Genomic DNA, 19,350 nt, shown 5'->3' on the forward strand with positions numbered 1-19,350 from the left:
TGAGACGTGGAAAGAGATAACTGTGAAAGGTTGTTTGTGATGGACGTCATGCATGGTGAGGGTGGTGGTGGTGGTGGGAGAGGGATTGTTTGCACCTATCGCTACGTATTACATAATATTTCCAATACTTTCTTTTATCTATTTATGACAAATAATTTTAAAAAACGAATAAAAGAAGGATAAAAATGGAATATTGAAGATTGAATTGAAAGCAAAGCAAAGCAAGGGAAAGGCAAGAGTTTGGAGAGTGTTTTGTGTATGTTTGTGTGTGTGAGAGAGAGCCAGAGAGGCTGCTCACTGCTTTGCTTCTCCGTTTCATTCTTCTTTTTCAATTCAATCAACGGCTTGGTTTGGTATCCTCAACTTTTTGTAATTATCAAATACTACTTATCAAATCTTATCCTATTCCAATTATTTATCTCACCCAAGTTTAAATACTTTTTATTATTCAAGTTTAAATACTAGTTCTTTCTTCTTTCATCTATGTAGTATTGGATCATGACCCATTTTAGTAGACTTAAGATTTTTGCTTCATTTTGAACCTTGTAGGATCGAGAGGTACGTTTTGATCCTAAAAGTTTTATAAAAGATCAACTTTTACTTATTATTTTTGCTTTCAATTTCTCTTTGTACCACGCTCTATCTCTTTTGTAAGTTTGTCAAACACATGTTAATCAACAATGGAAGAAGATCAATCAAGCCAGCTTGAAAATCCTTTGGGTTCTTTTTTTTCTTTTAAATAAAAAAAGAAATTAAGCTTATACCAACAAGTTCATAAGTTTATTAACTATTTTATAAATATGTTTAGAATAGTTACGAGTCAAATTTTGAAAAACATATAAAAAAAAAGTTAAAATTTTGTTTTAATTTTTAAATTTCATTTGAATCAATTGTTAGCATGGGGAGGTACAATAGTGAAATTGAACAGAAACAAAACAGTTATTAAAATATTAAAAAAGAAACGTTTTATTAGAACATTGGTTTTACAAATTTTGAGTTGGCAAGTTTATAGATTTTTGTAACTATTTCTTTTAAAAGTTAAATTGGTATTGTCGGATTGAGTTAAACTCATGTTTTTTATGATCGATAAGAATTAAAATGAGGTCTAAGGGAAAATATAGGTATAGTGATGAATATTATTATAATTTTTCAAAAAAAAAAACTTATGTAATAGTAAAATTTTCATTTTTTTATGTTTGAAAATATTAATAAATATTCAAACAATATTTTTGAAAAAAAATAGAAATATAGTTTTATCTTAAATTTTGAAATGAAAAACCACCCAACAAAGTTATGATTTCTCACAAAAAAAAAAGAATGCCAAGATTAGAATAACTTGGTAGATTAAACTTAAAAGCATCTGTACAACCCAAGCTGTATTTTTTATGAAGATTCTGAAAAGAAAAAAGAAAAATAAATAACAAAAAAAAGAATAAAATAAAAATATTTTATGGAAAAAATACATGGGAGAGGGAGAGATGCAATATGTTTCTGAAGGGACAAATGGATTAATTTTAAAGAAATCCTCACTAAAAGTACTCCCATATCCAGAATACACATTATAGGGATAAATGCATTAACTTTCAAGAATTATAAATGAAGCAAATTTTGATAAAAGAAAAAAGGAAAGGGAAAACAAATCTGACGCCTTTCCTTTTCTCCTCTGAACCAACAATCACTAATTTTCCTTGCCTCCAAAGCAATCAAGGTGAGTTTCAGGCTACCTATTTGACACATGGACATAAAATGCATGCACGTGGAGACATGGATTGGGTGGAGAAAATTCTTAGTACTATAGTATCATGAAAAAGATGAACTTATTGCTTAATGACGTGTCTGATAATAGTAAGTACTATGATAGTAATAGAAAATTTCGGAGGGAGTCTGTTTCATACTTGGTTCAGGATATTTGAAGCCTATCTCCAAATTTTGCTGCTGCTGCAAAGCAATTGCTGGCTGTCGACAAGACGGGCAAGATCCAAATTTGCAACTCCAACAGATACACAATCCACCATCACCATTCTTCCTCACCTATATTCAACCAAAGTTACCTAAAACATAATATATTTTTTGAATAAGTTGAGATTCTACTTGAGAGAGACTCGGCCTTTGTCAGTTTAAGGTCCGATGTCATGTTGTATAGATGAAACAGTATATGGAATTTTCAAGAAATGGTAAACTTTGAGAGCTGAAAAACACTCTTTGTTTGAGGTAAAGCTTTAAGCATTGTCTATACTTGTTTGGTTTACATCTGAAGTTTGGAAAACAAATTGGAGGGGGTGGTGGCGGGATGAACTTCTTGGGGGGGAGCCTTATTGTTAAACATGAAGTATTAGATTTCGGAGTCGGATTTGATCTCTTTGGGTGGTGCGAACTGCTTGCTAAGCCGTGATCTAGTCCATGGATCCAATGGAGGCCTCTGAGGTGGTGGAGGATTTGGAGGCTTTGACTGTCTGAGCTCATTTTCTCTATCAATAAATCTGTGTCAATAGTATAGAGAAATAACGAATTAATATAATTGATTCAACTTTCATGGAGAGCAGGCCATCAAATATGTTAGTGTTTTAGACTTTATTTCCCTCCCTACTACTAAAAATCTGTATCCACAGCATAAATAATCAATTAAAAATTGCAACAGCAAGAATTGTTTATAACTGAATATGAGAGAAAAACATCAGCTATTACTCATATTTTACAGTTCACTGGAGAATTATCCCAGCTGTCGATCATGAGCACTTACTCAATATAAGCCATTGGTGCAGCATCACCAACACGTATACGAGTGCGCAGAAATCTTGTATATCCACCAGTTCTATCTCTGTTAAACATGATATATATCCAATTTAATAATAAATAAATAAAAGTATAAAATAGAGGTTAGTAGATTTGGGATTCACTTGTATCGATAAGCCAGTTCTGTGAATAGTTTGTGAAGGACAGCATCTCCTCTTACAAAACCAGCAGCACGCCTTGCAGCAGAAAGGGTACCCTAGATTGAAAACAAAAAAAATAAGTCACAACATGCATATTATCTTTTATGAATCAAAAAGAAAATAGCAAAGCAAAGGTTCCTATTTTTCTTAATAAGAAACCATGCTTTGACGGAGAAATATAAAGTATATACAAGGCAACAAAAAACAAGAAAAAAAAACTACAAGGATTTCAGTTCAAAAGAACATGAACCATTAAAAAACACTTGGTGACGAACGCCCACAAAGAGGAGTCAAAATTAGTTACTTCCCAAACACTGCCGCCCAATCTCTCCACCTCTCTAAAACTCCTATGAACCATAGTCACCTTCTAAATTCGGGTCCCCACCATCTTTATTTAAATCTAACAAGCTCCAAAAGCTCGCAGACAGCAACTCCAAAGGTGGTGAGCAAACTGGCACTCCCAAAACAGATGAACCAGATCTTCTCGTGCCTCTGAGAGTGCCCCATTGCAGAAACAAAACATAGTAAGAATATCTTTGCACGCGGTCTATGGTGTAATAGAGTTTAAACTATCACACCAACTCTATTAGTGGGTTGATTTCATTGTTTTCCTTCTATCCCAGTATGTCTAGTTTGAAGTAAATGACAATATGTCCTCAGTGCAAAAAGGAGTAAGCAGAAGCGAAACCTACTATATTCCCCTAGGTGAAGAGCCATTATTTTAATTCAAACATTATTGGGTGTCACTGAAATTAAAACTCCTCTTTAATCCCGATAACATCCAGCGATCCTCAAACCACTCTTCTTTCACTTTCAAATGGTTCCAACTAATCTTCCTTCTGAAGATCTTTCTTTCTCATATTGATGTGCCATTGCTGATTTCTGGTATCCATCTTTTGAGGATTACTTATACTGACTTAAGAAACATTTGAAATAAAGGCGTCATCCTGGCCAGAATTTCAGTGGTCAGGATACCAGAAACCCTATTAATTATGCACGCCTCATTTCTTATTTGGCTTAGCTTCCAATGTTGGTTGCAGGCCACTCCTATTTCCCTCAAAACCCGCAAGCATATTTATCAAGACCGTGCCCAATGCCATCATTAGCTTCCTGCATTATTTAATGCAAACTTAATCTCCGTGCCCTGTCTTTCTTCTCTCCCGCAAAGTTTTACATGTTACTAATTTTAGATCAGCTAAATCTTGAACCATGTTTACTTTTCATTTACAAATTAGTCCTTTATCTACAAATTTAATACCTCACCTGAGAAGCATGGATATAGGACATGCATATGAGAATGTATGGCATCATGAAACTCACACATAAATACACCACATTTTACAATCTTAGGACACAGACACGATAAGTACGCGCATATTTAAAATGTACTCCCTTTTATGTCACTTTTTTACGAGTGTCTCTGCCAGCTTGAAAATTCAAAGTCAATAAATTTGTGGACCTATATGCTTAAAAATAAGTTTGATATATTTCACACTTAAAATTTATTAATTTTTGTCCTATTTTACTGTGTGTCTATTAAGTATGCTAAATTAACAAGTGTTCAATACATGTTTAACAAAGAATTAATATCAACTTTGTACAACTAATGTTGACACATATCGACCATTACCAATCCTCTAATACATGTCTAACAAGTGTCAGAGAGTCTAATATGTATCGGTCAAGCACGTTAACCAAACTGAATGATCTGTGATTCTTAGTATCCAACTAATATCAAATTTTGAAGGCAGAACCCACCCTCCCCAAAAGAAGAAAAAGAATCAAAAGCAACAAACTGAGAGGAAAAACAAATTGGTTACACTTCTACGGACCTCTTTTCCCAGTTGAACCATGTTATCAGCAAGTCGCCGAACTTCTTTAGCCTTCAAACAAGTTGGAAGAAAATGGCATTAATAAGCTCAAAATATGGCCATAACTCATAAATTCATAATAGTTTAGATGTTAGAAATCCAAAATATCTATTTGATCTCAAGGAATGCTACATATCCTTCAACAATAAGCTAGGTGTTAAATTTTGAAAGAACAGAAAAGATGCAAACCAAGGGAAAAGAGATAACATACATATATCTAACTAACCAAAACTCTAAATTCGGATCATAGGGGAAAAAAATCAAAATGTAAGCTCAATTTAGACAATACAAAACATCAAGCCTCCAGACATATCGCATGAACAATGTAACAAACCCACAAATTACCTTACCTTTAAAAAAAAAATAGTAACCATTGTGATACAGGGAAAATTTCAATTTTTTTCTTTCTTTTTTTTTAGGATAGAAGCCATTTCATTGATTAATGAAAAATCCAAAGATCACAGAATAAACCAAGATACAATATGAACCAAACAGGGAAAGTTGAAAGTGGAAATTTCGGATACAGATAAATTTCATCACTTGGAAAAGGCATATTCAGTTAGGTAGAAGATGGGGATCTCAGAATGATAAGCAGAAAGTCATTGGGGGGGTTGAAATGAGGGATAGGAATACCTTAGCAACAGTAGTCTCAATGCGTTCGTGCTTCACCAACTGAGAAACCATTGTTCTGCGAAAAGAAGAGAAAAGACGTTCAGAAATTGGGAAATAAAACGTAATGGATAGTTGGTGTAAGAAATGAGGAACCTGAGCATGGACATCCGGTGTGCAGCAGGTCGACCAAGCTTCCTAAACTTCGTCATCCTTAATGGCGAAAAGAGAGCAAAGACTGAGCTCGAAGATGGAAAAACCCTGATCCCTTGTGGTTTCGTTTCGGGGTTTTTGAAGCAACGAAGTAGACCAATTCCAAAATTCGGCGTCAGGCCCAACCATAAATACCCACGTGTTCAACCTAATTATAGGTTTTTATATATATATTTTACAGTGATAAAAAAAAAACTTATAACACCTGTTTTTATAATGGGGTAAATTTGAATAGTAATTAACGGTAATCTATTTTAAATTATTATAATTTTTGAATATTAGTACGTTTTAAGCTCTATGATAATTTAGTGCACTTGTAAATAAATCCAAAAAAATAGTAAAACTTATGCTAATGATGTAGTCTATTATTAAATATAATAATTACGATTAACTGAATTTATTGTTTATGGTTGAAACAATTTTATAGACAATGTATAAAATTACATGTTTGATCAATCATCTATTAGATATATAATATCAAAAATCTAGTGATCAGTCTATTTAAAATTATAATATCTTAACTATTTAAAACATTATAAAACTAGTTTAGAATTATAAATTATATGAAAAATAGAAAAGATGTTATATCTTACCACTTTTTTACTAACACATTTGTTTTCTGTTTTCTTTTTTGTTTTTGAAAATTAATTTTAAAATAACAGGTGTGTTAAGTTAAAAATATGAAGAAAAATAAAAATGAAAAAAAAAATACATTTTGGTGTTAAAAACAGAAAACAAAATAAGTTATCAATATATGTTATCATACGGTGATAACAAAATTAGTAAGAAAGAAAAAATAAAACAGAAAACAAAATTAATAAAAAAAAATAAAACAGAAAATATAAAAATGATTACCAAATATAAAGTTAATTTTTCTAAAAAAATTCAAAACTAATATAAATTTTTGAAAAGTAATAAAATAACAATTAAACCATGCTTGATAGTTGATGAGTCTTCTTTTTTAAAAGAATTAAGCATACAAACATTTTTTATTTATTGTTTCTAAAATCATGAAAAAATTTGAAAACAAAAAGTATGTTTTTGTTTTTAGAAATGGCCATAAACACTAAACACTAAATTTATACAGGTACCGTTACAGCAAAGTTTCTAAAACACTAAGATCTCCAATTAATCACCAACTAACCACACAATTCTACGGCCATTAAAAGTTGATTGATATTCTTACCAAAAGGGAGGAGAAAAAAGGAAAAAGAAAAATAGAAAGATTTTAATACCTTCAACAAACAAATGGGAGATGTTAAACTCAGACTGCAGGCGAAATAAACCTTGACAGACAGTGAATGTGAAATTGTTCCAAAAACAAAATCTGATACATTCAACAATCAATGAAGAGTTGAACTTTCAGTTTCAGTTTCGCTAGGTTATTTACAGAACAAATCATCTCATAATTTCAAGATAGCTATCAATTTGAAAAGATATAGAGATAGCCCTAAATCTCCTATCAAATCCCTACTAATGAGCTCTTACAGAATGGATTTCCCATACAATAATCACCTTCATGTACTTGCTACCATTGAGTTCCATGTTCCACCGATCAACGTTCCAACTCTCTCGCCCTTTATGGCTTTTGTGATGTTGTCTGGTTTTGTTAGATTGAAGACAACAACTGCAAGCGGAAGCGAAATTGTAGTTACTTCAGTTTACTGTAAACCAATGTCAGCTGCTCATATTGCATTCTGTTGTTTTATCAATTATTTTGAAGAACATCGATTTGTATTATTAAACAACAATACGTACCAGGAATGTTGTTTTCCTGGCATAGAGTGATGGCTGTCATGTCCATCACCGAAAGGTCCTTCGAAGTCACCTCCTGGTACGTAAGAGTCTCAAGAAGACGTGCGTTTGGGTTTTGCCTCGGATCATCGTCATAAACCCCATCAACATTTGTCGCTTTCAGCAGAACTTCAGCATTAACTGGATAGACAATTTGGAAGCCAGAGTTATAGGGGTAATTTATTGCCAAATACCAAACACATTTTAGTAATTAGTTAAAGTAAGAAACTTGAGGTCTGTCTAGAATAACTTTTTAAATATTTAAAAATATTTTTTTTATCATTTACATATATTTTTCTTCTAAGTACTTAAAAAGTCATTTCAACCAGACTCTTAATGTAATTTGACTCACTTTCTGCACAACGGAGGGCTGCTGCAGTATCTGTAGTGAAAAACGGATTTCCTGTACCAGCTGCAAAGATCACAACTCTTCCTTTTTCCAAGTGCCTCACAGCCCTACGTCGAATATATGGCTCCGCAACCTCAGACATGCGAAATGCTGTCTGCACTCGTGTAGGAATGCCTATACTCTCCATTGTGGCTTGAAGAAATATAGCATTCATGACTGTTGCCAACATCCTGAAATATAGAACAAAAATTTCAAAACCAGTAATGCACAATGTCTACCAACATGCTCCAAACAATCTTAATACTAAAGATTACTGGTCAAATATCTAATGGTGGTAGTTTCCAAGTCCAGTACCATAGAAAATATCAGGATTTTATGGGAAGGAAAACATGAGTGGAGTATGTTCTTGTTTTCATATGATTAACAAGTATGATATCCTTTCATGAACTCAACCTAATAGAGATATATTTCTATTCCATCTTCATTTAATGTGAATTTTTACGTTACTTGCATAAATAGCAAAATGTGGTACCAAAAAACTCCAGAAATCTATAGTACAAAGGAAATTACCCAATGTAATCAGCAGATGAACGGTCCAAACCACTACTTCCAGCCCACGAGGATCCACGGAAAATGTTGCCCCCACCAACTACTATAGCAACCTGAAACAAAACACCATCCATAATGATTGCACATACCAAACGAGGAAAAAGAATTGGCTTCAGAATTCCATTACTCTAAAATAAGATAATAGGTTCATCACTATTCATTGTCCTACTCCACAAGCAAAAGGTGTGCACTAGTAATTAGAAATCCTGTTTACTCGGTTCTTTTGAGAGTTAAGAAAGAAAGCTGGTCATAGTCCATCAATGGATTTGTATCTCTCCAAACAATAAACAAATAATTCGAAATTCAATTGAAATTAGGCAAGGAATCATATAGAAAAGGATCTTGTATGCATATAAAGGTTGAGCTACCTCAATGCCCAGACGGGTTACAGCTGCAACCTCCCTCGCAATAGCCATAGTAACCTGCAGACAAAAAGTGGCGCAAAAGAAATGCAAGAAGTCAAACATTATGAAAAGGGCACAGTATACATGCAACACAAAGCCATCCTTCAAACACCAACCTTTGGATCAATATTCTGCAACCGATCACCGGCAAGTGCTTCACCGCTTACTTTAAGCAATACTCTTCGCCATTTATACGATGGCATGGACATGGAAGCTTCACTTATCGTCATCCCACCAGGAGATATACATGATATTTGATGCTTCATGCTAGAGAAGAAAGAATATAATAAAATAAATGAAAAAACTACGAGAAATGCCAGAGGCCCAGATATATTTACACAAGAGCATGAGAAGCATAGGTTAGTGAAAACAGTGAATCCATTTAGAGAAGACAACACCCAAAAAACACGAGAACTTGAAGCACAGGGTCACCATTAAGTACGGATTAGCTTTAGAATCTAAAAAAGCACCATTGTTCCTAGGAAGAGCAAATGACCTTTTCCATAATCAATTAGGAGGGCAATCCAAAGCTTAAAAACAATAAGTCAGCTTTCAATGCTAACTGACAAAACCAACTAAATGACAGGGTATAACCAATATGGTAAGGGAGAAAAATTGAAACTTGTGCAATCATCGACTTCTTAAACAAAACAGCATTTTGTCATCTTTAAACCATCGATGAAATCATTATCATTTCTTTCACAACAAACCATATGCATATGTTCATAGAGAATATAATAAATTTCTCCTTCAGAAGCTTCACAAACATACTGTTGTGTTTAAAGAGTTGTTCAAAATCTGAAGTCCAGAACTTGAAAAATACGATTCATGTACGGATACATAGTAATCCTTGTGACAGGAAATCTCAATCAACACAGTATTGTGTTTAATGTTCTAAAAAAAGAAGACGAAATTATACGAATATCCAATCAAAGCCAAAGTAGTTTATTCGGTTGAGAAGAACAAAGACAATAGCATTCCTTCCTTGAAGTTATCATTTCCCTGGCATCCTAGGAAACTCCAACACTCACATAAAATAACAGCAAAAGCAGAACCCAATCTCCAAAACAATGGGAAGCATCTAATCCTTCACTCATTCAAACCATCACAAGAGGAAAAAGAACTTCTCTAATCATTCTACTTCACAATAACAAAACTATCAATGCAAGTACACCGAAACAAACCAACATTAGAGACCGAAAATTTTCCCATATACAAATTATTATCACTAGTTCATTATTTCATTCCATATCTCCAGACACGTAAGTTCGGAGCAATTATCAACGAAAAAATCATTATTAATGAATAATAAAATTGAATAATAATAAATAAAAAAAACAGGGGCGGGATTATGGATACCTCCGTTTCAAAGGGGCAGAGGTGGAACCCAGTCCGCGAGCGGAGGAGTGAGCAATGAGCGACCCATTTGAGGTGGGGTTATCAGTCTTTAAACCAAGGCAATGGGGCTTGAAGGGAATAAGATATTGCGATGAAAAGGAGGAAGAAGAATAAGAAGCAGAGCTAGAGATAGTATCAAAAGACAAAGTGGGAATAAGAGAAGTGGGAATTGCCATTAAAAGAAACAAAGAAGGAAGGATTATTGTCTCCCACCAGCCAAAAACGCCGCCTTTGTCGTCTCTATCGGCTACCAAATGCCAAAGTGAAAGTGGGTTTAGGGTTCTGTCTCGCACTCAGCTCCTTGTTGAGGAATTGAAGGTTATGTGTGTTTTTGTTTGAAGTGATTATCACCGGGAAACGGATAACATCATTTTCTTAAAGAAAATATCTCCCGCTTTAGTGTGTGTGTGTATATATACACACAGAGGTTGAAGATAGTCTCGGATCTCTATGTGTCCACGTTTCATCATTATATTATACTTTTGATTTGCAATGTCTTCTTGTTGGAGGATTAGCAATGACTCATTTTCTCTACTAACACCTTACCTCAATTCACACCATAGGTAACTGAGAATAAAAAAACACCAAATTCAAATCACCTATTCCCATTTGTACTTAAAAACATAATTATTCCATTTTTTCAAAATGTTATATTGATTTACATTATAACTTTCATTTTATAAATATTTTACTTTTGCCAAAGTCACTCACCATAAATACTAATACTTTCATATTACTCAATTTTTTTCTCAACTTTTAGTTTGGATGATTAAGATGTTGTGTTTCCAACTCGAAAATGAATCTTACGTTTTTAATTGAAATTGTTTGTTTGTTTCATTTATTAGTGGAGTATGAATTGAATTTCTAACTATGAGTACTTTCTCAAATATAATTCAACAAACGTGAATCGATGTGGCTATCTATGTGTGTTAAAATTGAAGTTAGAATGTAACTATTTCTTAGTGTGTTTTTTTCGATCAACATTTGAAATCTAACCAACTAGTTATGTTGTTTATTTTATAAAAATTGCAAAAACTGCATCAATAATAGCACCATAAACTTTCCATTAAATCTAACTATTCTCCATTTTGTTTGTGGATATTTGTGGTTTCTTCCTCTTCTTTCTCTCATATCACAAAAATGGATTGCATTAAGCAAAGCAATTCTTCTACGTGTTAAACTTACCAAATAATTTCTTAAACATTTGTCAGAGTGTTAAATTCTTTTTTTTTTTCCAGTGAATATTACGCAATCAAATGGGAGACTGTTAAAGAATAATTTACTATAGCATATATTAAAAAATATTTATTATATAAATTACATAATAATCAATTTCAAACTTTGTAAATGACAATTATAATATATCTAATTAACTTTGTAAATCACAATTATAATATATCTAATTAGCTAAAGATTCTGGCATGTCAGAATGTATAGCAACCTTGTATGTTCGAACATTTATATTAATCACAAAAACGAACTCATTTGATAATCACTTGATTTTTCTTTTAAAAGAAAAACTAGTTAAAAGACAAAGCTGAAAAGAAAAATTGAAAACGTAGAATTTGACTAAGATTGAACTTCAGAGTTTCTAGATTATTATCAACATTACAGAAAATTTCAGAGATTAAACTGGAAGCAAACTTATGAATTAAAGGAACATAATTCTCAATACATAATCTTTACCTATGTTAAGGCAACTTATTATGAACAGATATACAATTTTTCTTCCAACTGCAGCATATGCACGTTAGAGTATAAAAGGTAAAAGATAAATAAAACACTTTGACTATGAAGTGTAAGAAAACTCCCAAATGACCAAAAATCTGCTAAGTGTAATTCATTTACATTGGCAGGTAATATTCACAATAAACTAAACAATCAAAAATGGTGGCCTGCCTCTTTAGATTTACAAGCTTTCACAGACCTCAAAAACATACATTTTTTTTAAAAAAAATAAACAAATAGATAGGCTTTTCCTCTATAGCTCTGTTAGGAAACAGGATAAAAAAGAATCAACCACATGAAATGTCATGTTTTCTCCTTCTCAGCCTTCTGTTTTTGGAAGCTCATGGAAAGTGAGCTATTTCAAGCACAGCTTCAATTGAATTCCTAAAGCTTGATAGGCAATCCATAGTTGTGGAATGTCTTTATAGTTCCATCTAATCCAGCAACGACCATCACAAGGCCCCATGTTTCAAGTTGAGATCCATCGTTGTGGGCATCACGATGACTATTTAGTTTCTTTTGATGACAATCATGGTGTTGTAGGCTTCCATTTTCATCTTCAGTAATTGGTAAATCCCAGAGAGGCAGTCTCTCTTCTGGCCATGTTGCAGATCCTCGGAACAGACCATCAGCAGAGAACCAATTACTGAGTGAAAACCGGTCCGTCTCTCTTGTCCAAGAAGCAGCCCTTTGGTAATTCTTTCTATTTGAAAACAGAGCTTGGTTGTTACTGAAGCAGTTTGGTTCAGTTCCAACCCCAGACCATGGTATAGCAACAGACACACCATCAGAAAAGAAATGCTCACAAGACTGCTGAGATTTTGCTTCTTTTGACGACGGAAGGAAAAGGCTATCGTAGTTCCACATATATACACGAGAGTCCTCCCCGACCGATACTATATGTTTTCCATTTTTCGTAAAGGAAGCAGACATCTGACTCCCCGACTTCGGTAGACCTACATATTTCAAAAACCAGCAGGTAAGAATCTAGACCTTAAAGATTCAATGAACTGCAAGCCACCTAAAATCTCTAGCCTTCATTCCAGTCCTAGCAATGTGAAAGCTAGCTCAATGTACAGCTATCAAGAGAGAGAAACACACCTTCCTACCAACAGATCTTTTGTAAGTCCAGTGCAGGTGCAATGGACTTTTTAAATTTATATTTAAATATGGGTTTCAAGGCCATCAATCACTATTTATGAATAATTCAAATGAATAAACAAAAGGCAGTCCCCCCCTCCCACTACGACAGCTTGCAGATTTGAATACTCACATTTGGTCATTGTAGAGATATTTGAGCAATTAAACATCCATTTAATAGTTTGAAATGTTAAAAATCATTTGATCATTTTTTTTAAGTGGATTTTGGAGCATAAAAATGCTTCCTATCGGAAAATTTTACTCCTTTTAGATGAAGGCCAGAGATTGTTGTGGCAAATTATCCAGTAAAATGAATGAATTCTGATGAGCCATACCTTTGTATTTGTGGATGATTTCCGTTCCTTCGAATATCCGTACTTTAGAGTCTTCTGAAGTTATCATCACTCTTTGAGAATTTTCCCGGAAAAACTGTAAAGAATGGCATTCAAGTTGAGGCAATGGTATTTAAGATAATACTTTCTTGGTGGAACTACAAAGTTCTAAGTAAAACCTGAATGCCAGTGATCCTTTTGCCCGAGGCTTTTTTTCTACCTTGAACATTGATCTGTGCACTCAGATGAAGATAATCACCTACAAAATGCCATAAAAATCTTAATCAGTAAAGGGGTTGAAAGGCAACATCTGCAAACAGTAAGATGTAATGAGGGATGCACCACGGTTTGTACCTGATGTTTCATAGAAACGGCAAGTGCCAGTAATAGAACCAACAGCAAATCCCTGCTCAAATAGAAGAAGAAAGAATGATTAGAGCACAGCACATGGCATATGTGAGAGCTCATACTAACGGTCCAAGACATAAACATTCATTTTGTGAGAGCTCATGATTCACACCTTCCCATCTGGTCGATAAGATACGGCGGTAATTACATCTCGGATATCAGCCCAATCAACTACACGCTGCTTCTTGACACCCCATATCCGGATTTTGCCATCAATTGAGCCGCTGACGAAAAAATTTTCATCCATTGGATTGAATTGGACACAAGTCACTGGTCCCAATAGAGAAAGTAACAACAATTTAGAAAAGAGAATAGACAATAGAGACAGTAACAGATTGAACGGATGCAGAAATTAACTAACCATAATTTTTATGGTGGAAAACATTGAGACATTGGTCAGAACTGACTTGCCATAAGCGTACGGTTTTATCCTTTGAGGATGACAAAAGACACTGCAGGAAGAGATTGTAGTTAGCTTTATATCTTTTAACAGTTGAGAAAAAACAAACAGTTGTCATAAATAACTTACGTTTGAAGTAGACCAAGCTATGTCCAAGATATCACTTGAATGTCCATGGAGTTCTTGTATTGGCAACTCATCGATCTGAAAAACCTTTTCAGGAATGACAACGGTGGCAAATCTCAACGGTTTGCTGCTGAAACTAGACTTCCCTTCTTTTGGTTTGGTATTATAATTTCCGTCATCTGCTAAAAACTCGCTAGAAGCATTTGCATACGTTACACGCCAAATGCGTACAACTCCATCTTCTCCTCCGCTGGCTAAATACTTACCATCTGGACTAAACTTCATTGTCCAAATCAAGCCCTTGTGTGCACAAATCTGCTGTCTCATATACAATGCACTAAATTCTGAACACCTCTTTTTGTGTTGATAGACCTTCATTCTGCAACTTTGGGATTTTGGTGAATTCAATTCCGATTCCCGAGAAAAATCTGCACTCCTTCGTCTTGCTGCTTTGTTCTTAAATGATTTCCACCATGTCAATATTTTCCTTTTACCCACATCAGCATCCTGGCAAGCTTCAACATTAGCTTCACCTTGGGGCCGTCGAAAGCTGGAGTCAGAAACAGAAGACAGTCGACTGGTTGCCTCGTTGTCAAATTCAGCACTTTGCATCTCATTGTGACATACTACTAAATCATTTTCTTCAACATTACAGCTCGGTGTATAGTCAGAGCTTGAGACAGCTCCACTACACTCTGTAAGTCTCTCCAATTCCATCCTCTCTGATGAACAACTAGATTCAATCTCTGAATCCTGTGCACAAGTACTAGAAGATGCAAAATCAACAAAACCAACTTCTTGAAGAAACCGTTCCCTTCTCTTCTTAATGCTCTGAGGTTCACTCATCCATATTTCATATCCTAACTTGCTGAAATCAGCTTCTTCAGCTACCAAAGACTCCTCTAATGGCAAGTAATCTTCTGAGTCAAAGAAAACATCTGCATCTCCATCAGAGCTCAGCATGTCTTGTTTGAGGAGCAGTATTCCACATCAAAGGCCAAACACTTAACAATTCTACAAGAGAGAAAAGGAAAAAACTCAGCAACTACTTTAATATGCACGTAATCCAATTATCACGGCCCGAGTTTTACTCAGTAATAATATACTAAACACTGAACATGGTCTACAACAAATGAGTCGGCAGAAATATAATATACAAATAATTTTATGTGCAGAAGACCAACTCAACTACCAACCTCAGGAATGTACCAAAGACACTGGTTTTTGCATGTTCTAAAATTTTTATGTCCAATTAGTTCACACGACTTTAGATTAAAGAAAGAAAAATGGAGCCAAAATAAGAGGAAGTGATGGGAATAATCAAATACAGGAATCACAACCCAAGGAAGCAAGGTTCGAAGGCTATACCTCGAGATCACCGCAAAGCAACAGCAAAATTCAACAGTGTCACCGACCCGGCTAAGAATATGGCTAATGAAATGAAACTTCTCAAGAGTCAATTGCCACGTCTTTTAGAAAAGTATAAAAAAAACCCAAAAAACCAACCCAAGTTCTTTGTATCGAGCTCAAGTCCAATGGAGGGAGGAAAGACCAGTCTCTACATAAATAAGAGAAAATGGCGGGGGAAGGGAAAAAAAAGAAGAATTGGGGTAAAAGCAAAACAGATGTCAGTTGTTGTAGCGAAGAGGAAAAGAGCCTCGAGATCTGTGTTCGAAATTGTAAGCGCACGAGCGACAAACAAGAGCGGCGCGGTCCGATAAACAGAAGCCTGTGGCTGTTGTTTTGCTTCTGCAGCCACTCTGTGCTCGCCTACTTATCTGCAAAGCACACTAATCTATGTAAGCAACCGATAAAATGGGTATTCATATACACACACATATAAATATGAAGGAGAGTTAAATTACATCAAGTTAGAGTATTGAAGTTTCGAGTACAGGAAGTACATGACAGCTCAAATGAAGGGTTCACACTTGAAAATATGATTAGATCGTGAGGTTTCTCAGAAATGAAGCTGATTTAATGGAGATGATTCAATGGAAAAACCTAACTAATGAACAATTCAAGCCAAACCCAGATGGGAAAATTACAAGAAACATTCAAATAAAGCCAAATTCCAAAGACCCAGTAGAGAGTAAAGAGAGATTTAAGCAATTAAATTATCAAAAGTTGAAAAGAAAAGAAGAAGAAAAAAAACAGTTGGGTTCAGCTCAGCATCATTATAAATATAATAGCCTTTTTGAGTGCTTCGAAAAGAAGCATTTAATGGAGACAAATTACAGCAATATAAATAAGAGATGGCGAAAAGAGAAGCAAACACAGAAGGCCTGAGAAAGCTCCGTCTGCTACAGCCACAAACCATATCTAGTAATGCTCTAAAACCATTTTAGCCATAGCAAGAAAACAAACACAAAACACACACGTTTATAACTAATCATCTTCCTAATCAACAAGAACCCCGAACCTAATTTACCTAAAACCAAACACTTGGGACTTGGCCTTTCCCTTTTAACTCCACAACTGCCTCTCAATCAATTCACCTTTCTATATGTCTCTCTCAGCTGCCATTCTTTTATCAGCTCTGATATAAATTCATTGGGGTTCGTGTAACAGAAAAAATGTTTTTGTTCATAAAATTAAGATGCAATGGTTTAGGCAAGCTATAGACTCTTCTTTCTGGTTTCTGGGTATGTTTTTGGAGGTAAGAAGAACATTGGTTTGTGGGTTTTCTCTAATTGGTTCATATATTTACTTGCATCCTTTTAGTATATAAACCTGAATCGAAAAAGGGTCTCTCCCATTTCCCATTTCCATGATATAGAGCTTGAAGTAGCCCCAGATTCTCTCAAAATCGATCCATATTTCCTTCCTTCTTCTACCAAACAGAGAAATCTCACAGACAATGATGAAAACTAGCTATTCCTTTCTAAAAATGTCGCAAGTTCAAAGGGGTTGGTTGGAAATACGAATGAGATTCATAAGAAGAAACTCACGGGACAACAGATCCAAACCGAAACAGATCAATGAAGACAGTAAACAAGAACAGAAAACAAGAAAACAAAAGAATCACCATATCTTCAGTCCTCTCTCATCTTCGTTTACGAACTTCACACGGTTCTGGATTCATACAGACAAGATATGGAAGAATCGAAGTTGAGTGTACCGCGTCCATTTCTTTAAAGAAACAGCACCAGAAATAGGGAACGAACAACCAAAAAAAAAAGAGGCAGAGATTAAAATATTATTCACTATGGAGCAGTGAGATAAGATTGAAAATTTTGAAGGGTTCTTTTCTTTTTCTATCTCCTCTCTGTTTTTGACACACAACCCTTTTTTCCGAAGCTTCCAAATTCACGATGATCCGTACCCACCGCTCATCTTGTCCTCACAAAACACAAAACAGAAAATCCCCAAATCCCTAAATCCTCGATTTCCCCATTACATTTTCGGACTAATCTTTACCATAATCCCATTATAATCAACCCCCCAATATCGATAACAAGCAAAAGAATGCCTCAAAGAACACAGACAAGACAACAATCAAAATGTTAGAAGTAATCCCTCCAAAACAAAGAATAATTAACAAAGATAAATAATCGATTTCTATGTAAATGTTACAACTTTATGACAACATTTCATTCAACCCAACTCATTATTCTATTTCTAGCCCTGACCCAATTCCCAATACCCTCTAATAATTGAAACTATACACTAAACATATTTTAGTTAATTGAAACTTAGCATAAAATAAATATTTGAGGTGAAAATTTTGTAGGTGTCATATTAGAATTTTCAAGATCCTAATAATATAATAAGTGAATGGTGTATATAGAGATAAAGACAAGGGAAAAAGAGCTAAAAGTTTTATTCTCCATACAAAGTTAGCAAAACACAAAACCCCATTTTTTAATAATACTTTTTTTTTTTAGGAGGATAAAAAAAAAGGGGGGCATTATTTTTATCCTCAAATATTATTTATTGTTTATTATTTGGTTCTTATCCCAAAGAGGATCCCATAATTGTGCACTTTGATTGGTTGGTTAAAGATTATTTAGTGAATTTTTTTAAGGACAAAGTTTATGGAAAAATGTTGCTTTAAAATTATGCAGCATCATTCTGTCTCAATTATTAGAATCATATGTTTAGCAACAGCATCCCCAATCACAAGTTCTTATTTCCCCCCCCCCACTTTTATTTATTTACTTTTTTTTATTCCTCCTTCTCTCTCTCTCTCTCTCATTTTCATTTCACTGTTCATCTCAATAATGTATTTTCTTTCTGGCCCAAAAAAAAAGTTTGTAAATTTAGTGGGAGAAATAGAAGTGTGCTATGTTCCTTTCATTCTCTCATGAAATAAACAATAAAAAGAACAGAGTGATTAAACCAAAACACATAAATGTAACATATTAATATGTATAAAAATTGAAACCTTATGAGATGAAATGAGAATTAAGCTCATAATTGAAAAAGCCCATATGAGATTTTAGAGAGAGAAAGTAAAAAATATTACATAGGAGAGAAAAAAAGAGAGAGAGAGAGAGACTAACTTGGTTTGTGAAGATATATATAGGAATGGCAGAATTTGGGTTCTGAATGAGGAAAATGGAACTAAGAATTCCCAAAAAGGGTACTTTTTTGTGAAGGGTTTTAGAGGGAGAGAGTGAAGAATAGAGAGAGAGAGATGAAAATTTAATTTGGGGATGAGTTTGGGGAGGATGATGGAATATTTATATGTTGAATGATTTATGAAAAAAGAAATAAAAAAGAGGAGAGAGAAAGTGAGTAATAGAGAAATGGAATGGATGGGACCTTTTCCTTCGTTGCATATCTTCTCTCAATCTTCCCTATTATTGTTCTTTCTTTTCTTTTTCTTTCATTTTTAATTTCATTAATAATTACACTAACTTTCTTTCTTTCTTTCTTTTTTACCTTCTCAACACAAGTGAGCCACACAATGTCCATCTCGTCCTTACATGCTACCTATGTTTGTATTGTTAATGTTAAAAAAATTTACTACCTCTTATGCCTCAACTCTCGACTTCAATCTCCATCAAACGGCAACTCCTTCATTTCGAGTG

The 19,350-nt window shown here is 34.3% G+C and overlaps 3 protein-coding genes across 5 annotated transcripts; all 3 read right to left on the minus strand.

The window, feature by feature from the left end:
* Positions 1–1,488: 1,488 nt before the first annotated feature.
* Positions 1,489–5,735, minus strand: LOC101221792 (50S ribosomal protein L17). Its single transcript, XM_004148598.3, has 6 exons — positions 5,570–5,735; positions 5,438–5,492; positions 4,766–4,816; positions 2,898–2,989; positions 2,741–2,818; positions 1,489–2,480 (listed from the first exon to the last, which is right to left on the minus strand). The coding sequence occupies exons 1-6, from the start codon at positions 5,623–5,625 to the stop codon at positions 2,333–2,335; spliced, it is 480 nt and encodes a 159-aa protein (XP_004148646.1). The 5' UTR covers positions 5,626–5,735; the 3' UTR covers positions 1,489–2,332.
* Positions 5,736–6,862: 1,127 nt separating this feature from the next.
* LOC101221565 (uridylate kinase) lies at positions 6,863–10,576 on the minus strand. Its single transcript, XM_004148597.3, has 7 exons — positions 10,142–10,576; positions 8,899–9,049; positions 8,747–8,800; positions 8,340–8,431; positions 7,773–7,999; positions 7,385–7,561; positions 6,863–7,253 (listed from the first exon to the last, which is right to left on the minus strand). The coding sequence occupies exons 1-7, from the start codon at positions 10,354–10,356 to the stop codon at positions 7,144–7,146; spliced, it is 1,026 nt and encodes a 341-aa protein (XP_004148645.1). The 5' UTR covers positions 10,357–10,576; the 3' UTR covers positions 6,863–7,143.
* Positions 10,577–11,807: 1,231 nt separating this feature from the next.
* On the minus strand, positions 11,808–18,970 carry LOC101207772 (WD repeat-containing protein 44). Of its 3 annotated transcripts, none has more exons than XM_011659462.2 (9): positions 18,820–18,970; positions 15,683–16,092; positions 14,318–15,328; positions 14,150–14,240; positions 13,901–14,058; positions 13,735–13,786; positions 13,560–13,639; positions 13,384–13,477; positions 11,808–12,864 (listed from the first exon to the last, which is right to left on the minus strand). In XM_011659462.2, exons 3-9 carry the CDS (start codon positions 15,275–15,277, stop codon positions 12,293–12,295), a joined length of 2,007 nt encoding a protein of 668 aa, XP_011657764.1. In that variant the 5' UTR covers positions 15,278–15,328; positions 15,683–16,092; positions 18,820–18,970; the 3' UTR covers positions 11,808–12,292. The 3 variants fall into 3 exon arrangements, with proteins under 3 accessions (XP_011657764.1, XP_004148673.1, XP_011657765.1); XM_004148625.3 differs by lacking the exon at positions 18,820–18,970 and adding an exon at positions 17,343–18,049; XM_011659463.2 differs by lacking the exon at positions 18,820–18,970 and adding an exon at positions 16,180–17,326.
* Positions 18,971–19,350: the final 380 nt, after the last annotated feature.

The sequence above is a fragment of the Cucumis sativus genome, chromosome 6 (genome assembly GCF_000004075.3).
Source record: "Cucumis sativus cultivar 9930 chromosome 6, Cucumber_9930_V3, whole genome shotgun sequence".
In the NCBI taxonomy this organism is placed as follows: domain Eukaryota; kingdom Viridiplantae; phylum Streptophyta; class Magnoliopsida; order Cucurbitales; family Cucurbitaceae; genus Cucumis; species Cucumis sativus.

Excerpts from the sequence above, each read along its gene's own strand:
- LOC101221792 (XM_004148598.3), bottom strand. The coding sequence starts at position 5,625 with ATGACGAAGTTTAGGAAGCTTGGTCGACCTGCTGCACACCGGATGTCC. Across the intron at positions 2,990-4,765 it reads TGGTTCAACTGGGAAAAGAG|GGTACCCTTTCTGCTGCAAG; the intron begins GTCCGTAGAAGT and ends TTTTCAATCTAG. Across the intron at positions 2,819-2,897 it reads GAACTGGCTTATCGATACAA|AGATAGAACTGGTGGATATA; the intron begins GTGAATCCCAAA and ends CATGTTTAACAG.
- LOC101221565 (XM_004148597.3), bottom strand. The coding sequence starts at position 10,356 with ATGGCAATTCCCACTTCTCTTATTCCCACTTTGTCTTTTGATACTATC. Across the intron at positions 8,432-8,746 it reads TAACCCGTCTGGGCATTGAG|GTTGCTATAGTAGTTGGTGG; the intron begins GTAGCTCAACCT and ends GTTTTGTTTCAG. Across the intron at positions 7,254-7,384 it reads CCAGGAAAACAACATTCCTG|TTGTTGTCTTCAATCTAACA; the intron begins GTACGTATTGTT and ends TTCCGCTTGCAG.
- LOC101207772 (XM_011659462.2), bottom strand. The coding sequence starts at position 15,277 with ATGCTGAGCTCTGATGGAGATGCAGATGTTTTCTTTGACTCAGAAGAT. Across the intron at positions 14,059-14,149 it reads TTTCCACCATAAAAATTATG|TGACTTGTGTCCAATTCAAT; the intron begins GTTAGTTAATTT and ends TATTGGGACCAG. Across the intron at positions 13,478-13,559 it reads AAAGGATCACTGGCATTCAG|TTTTTCCGGGAAAATTCTCA; the intron begins GTTTTACTTAGA and ends CATTCTTTACAG.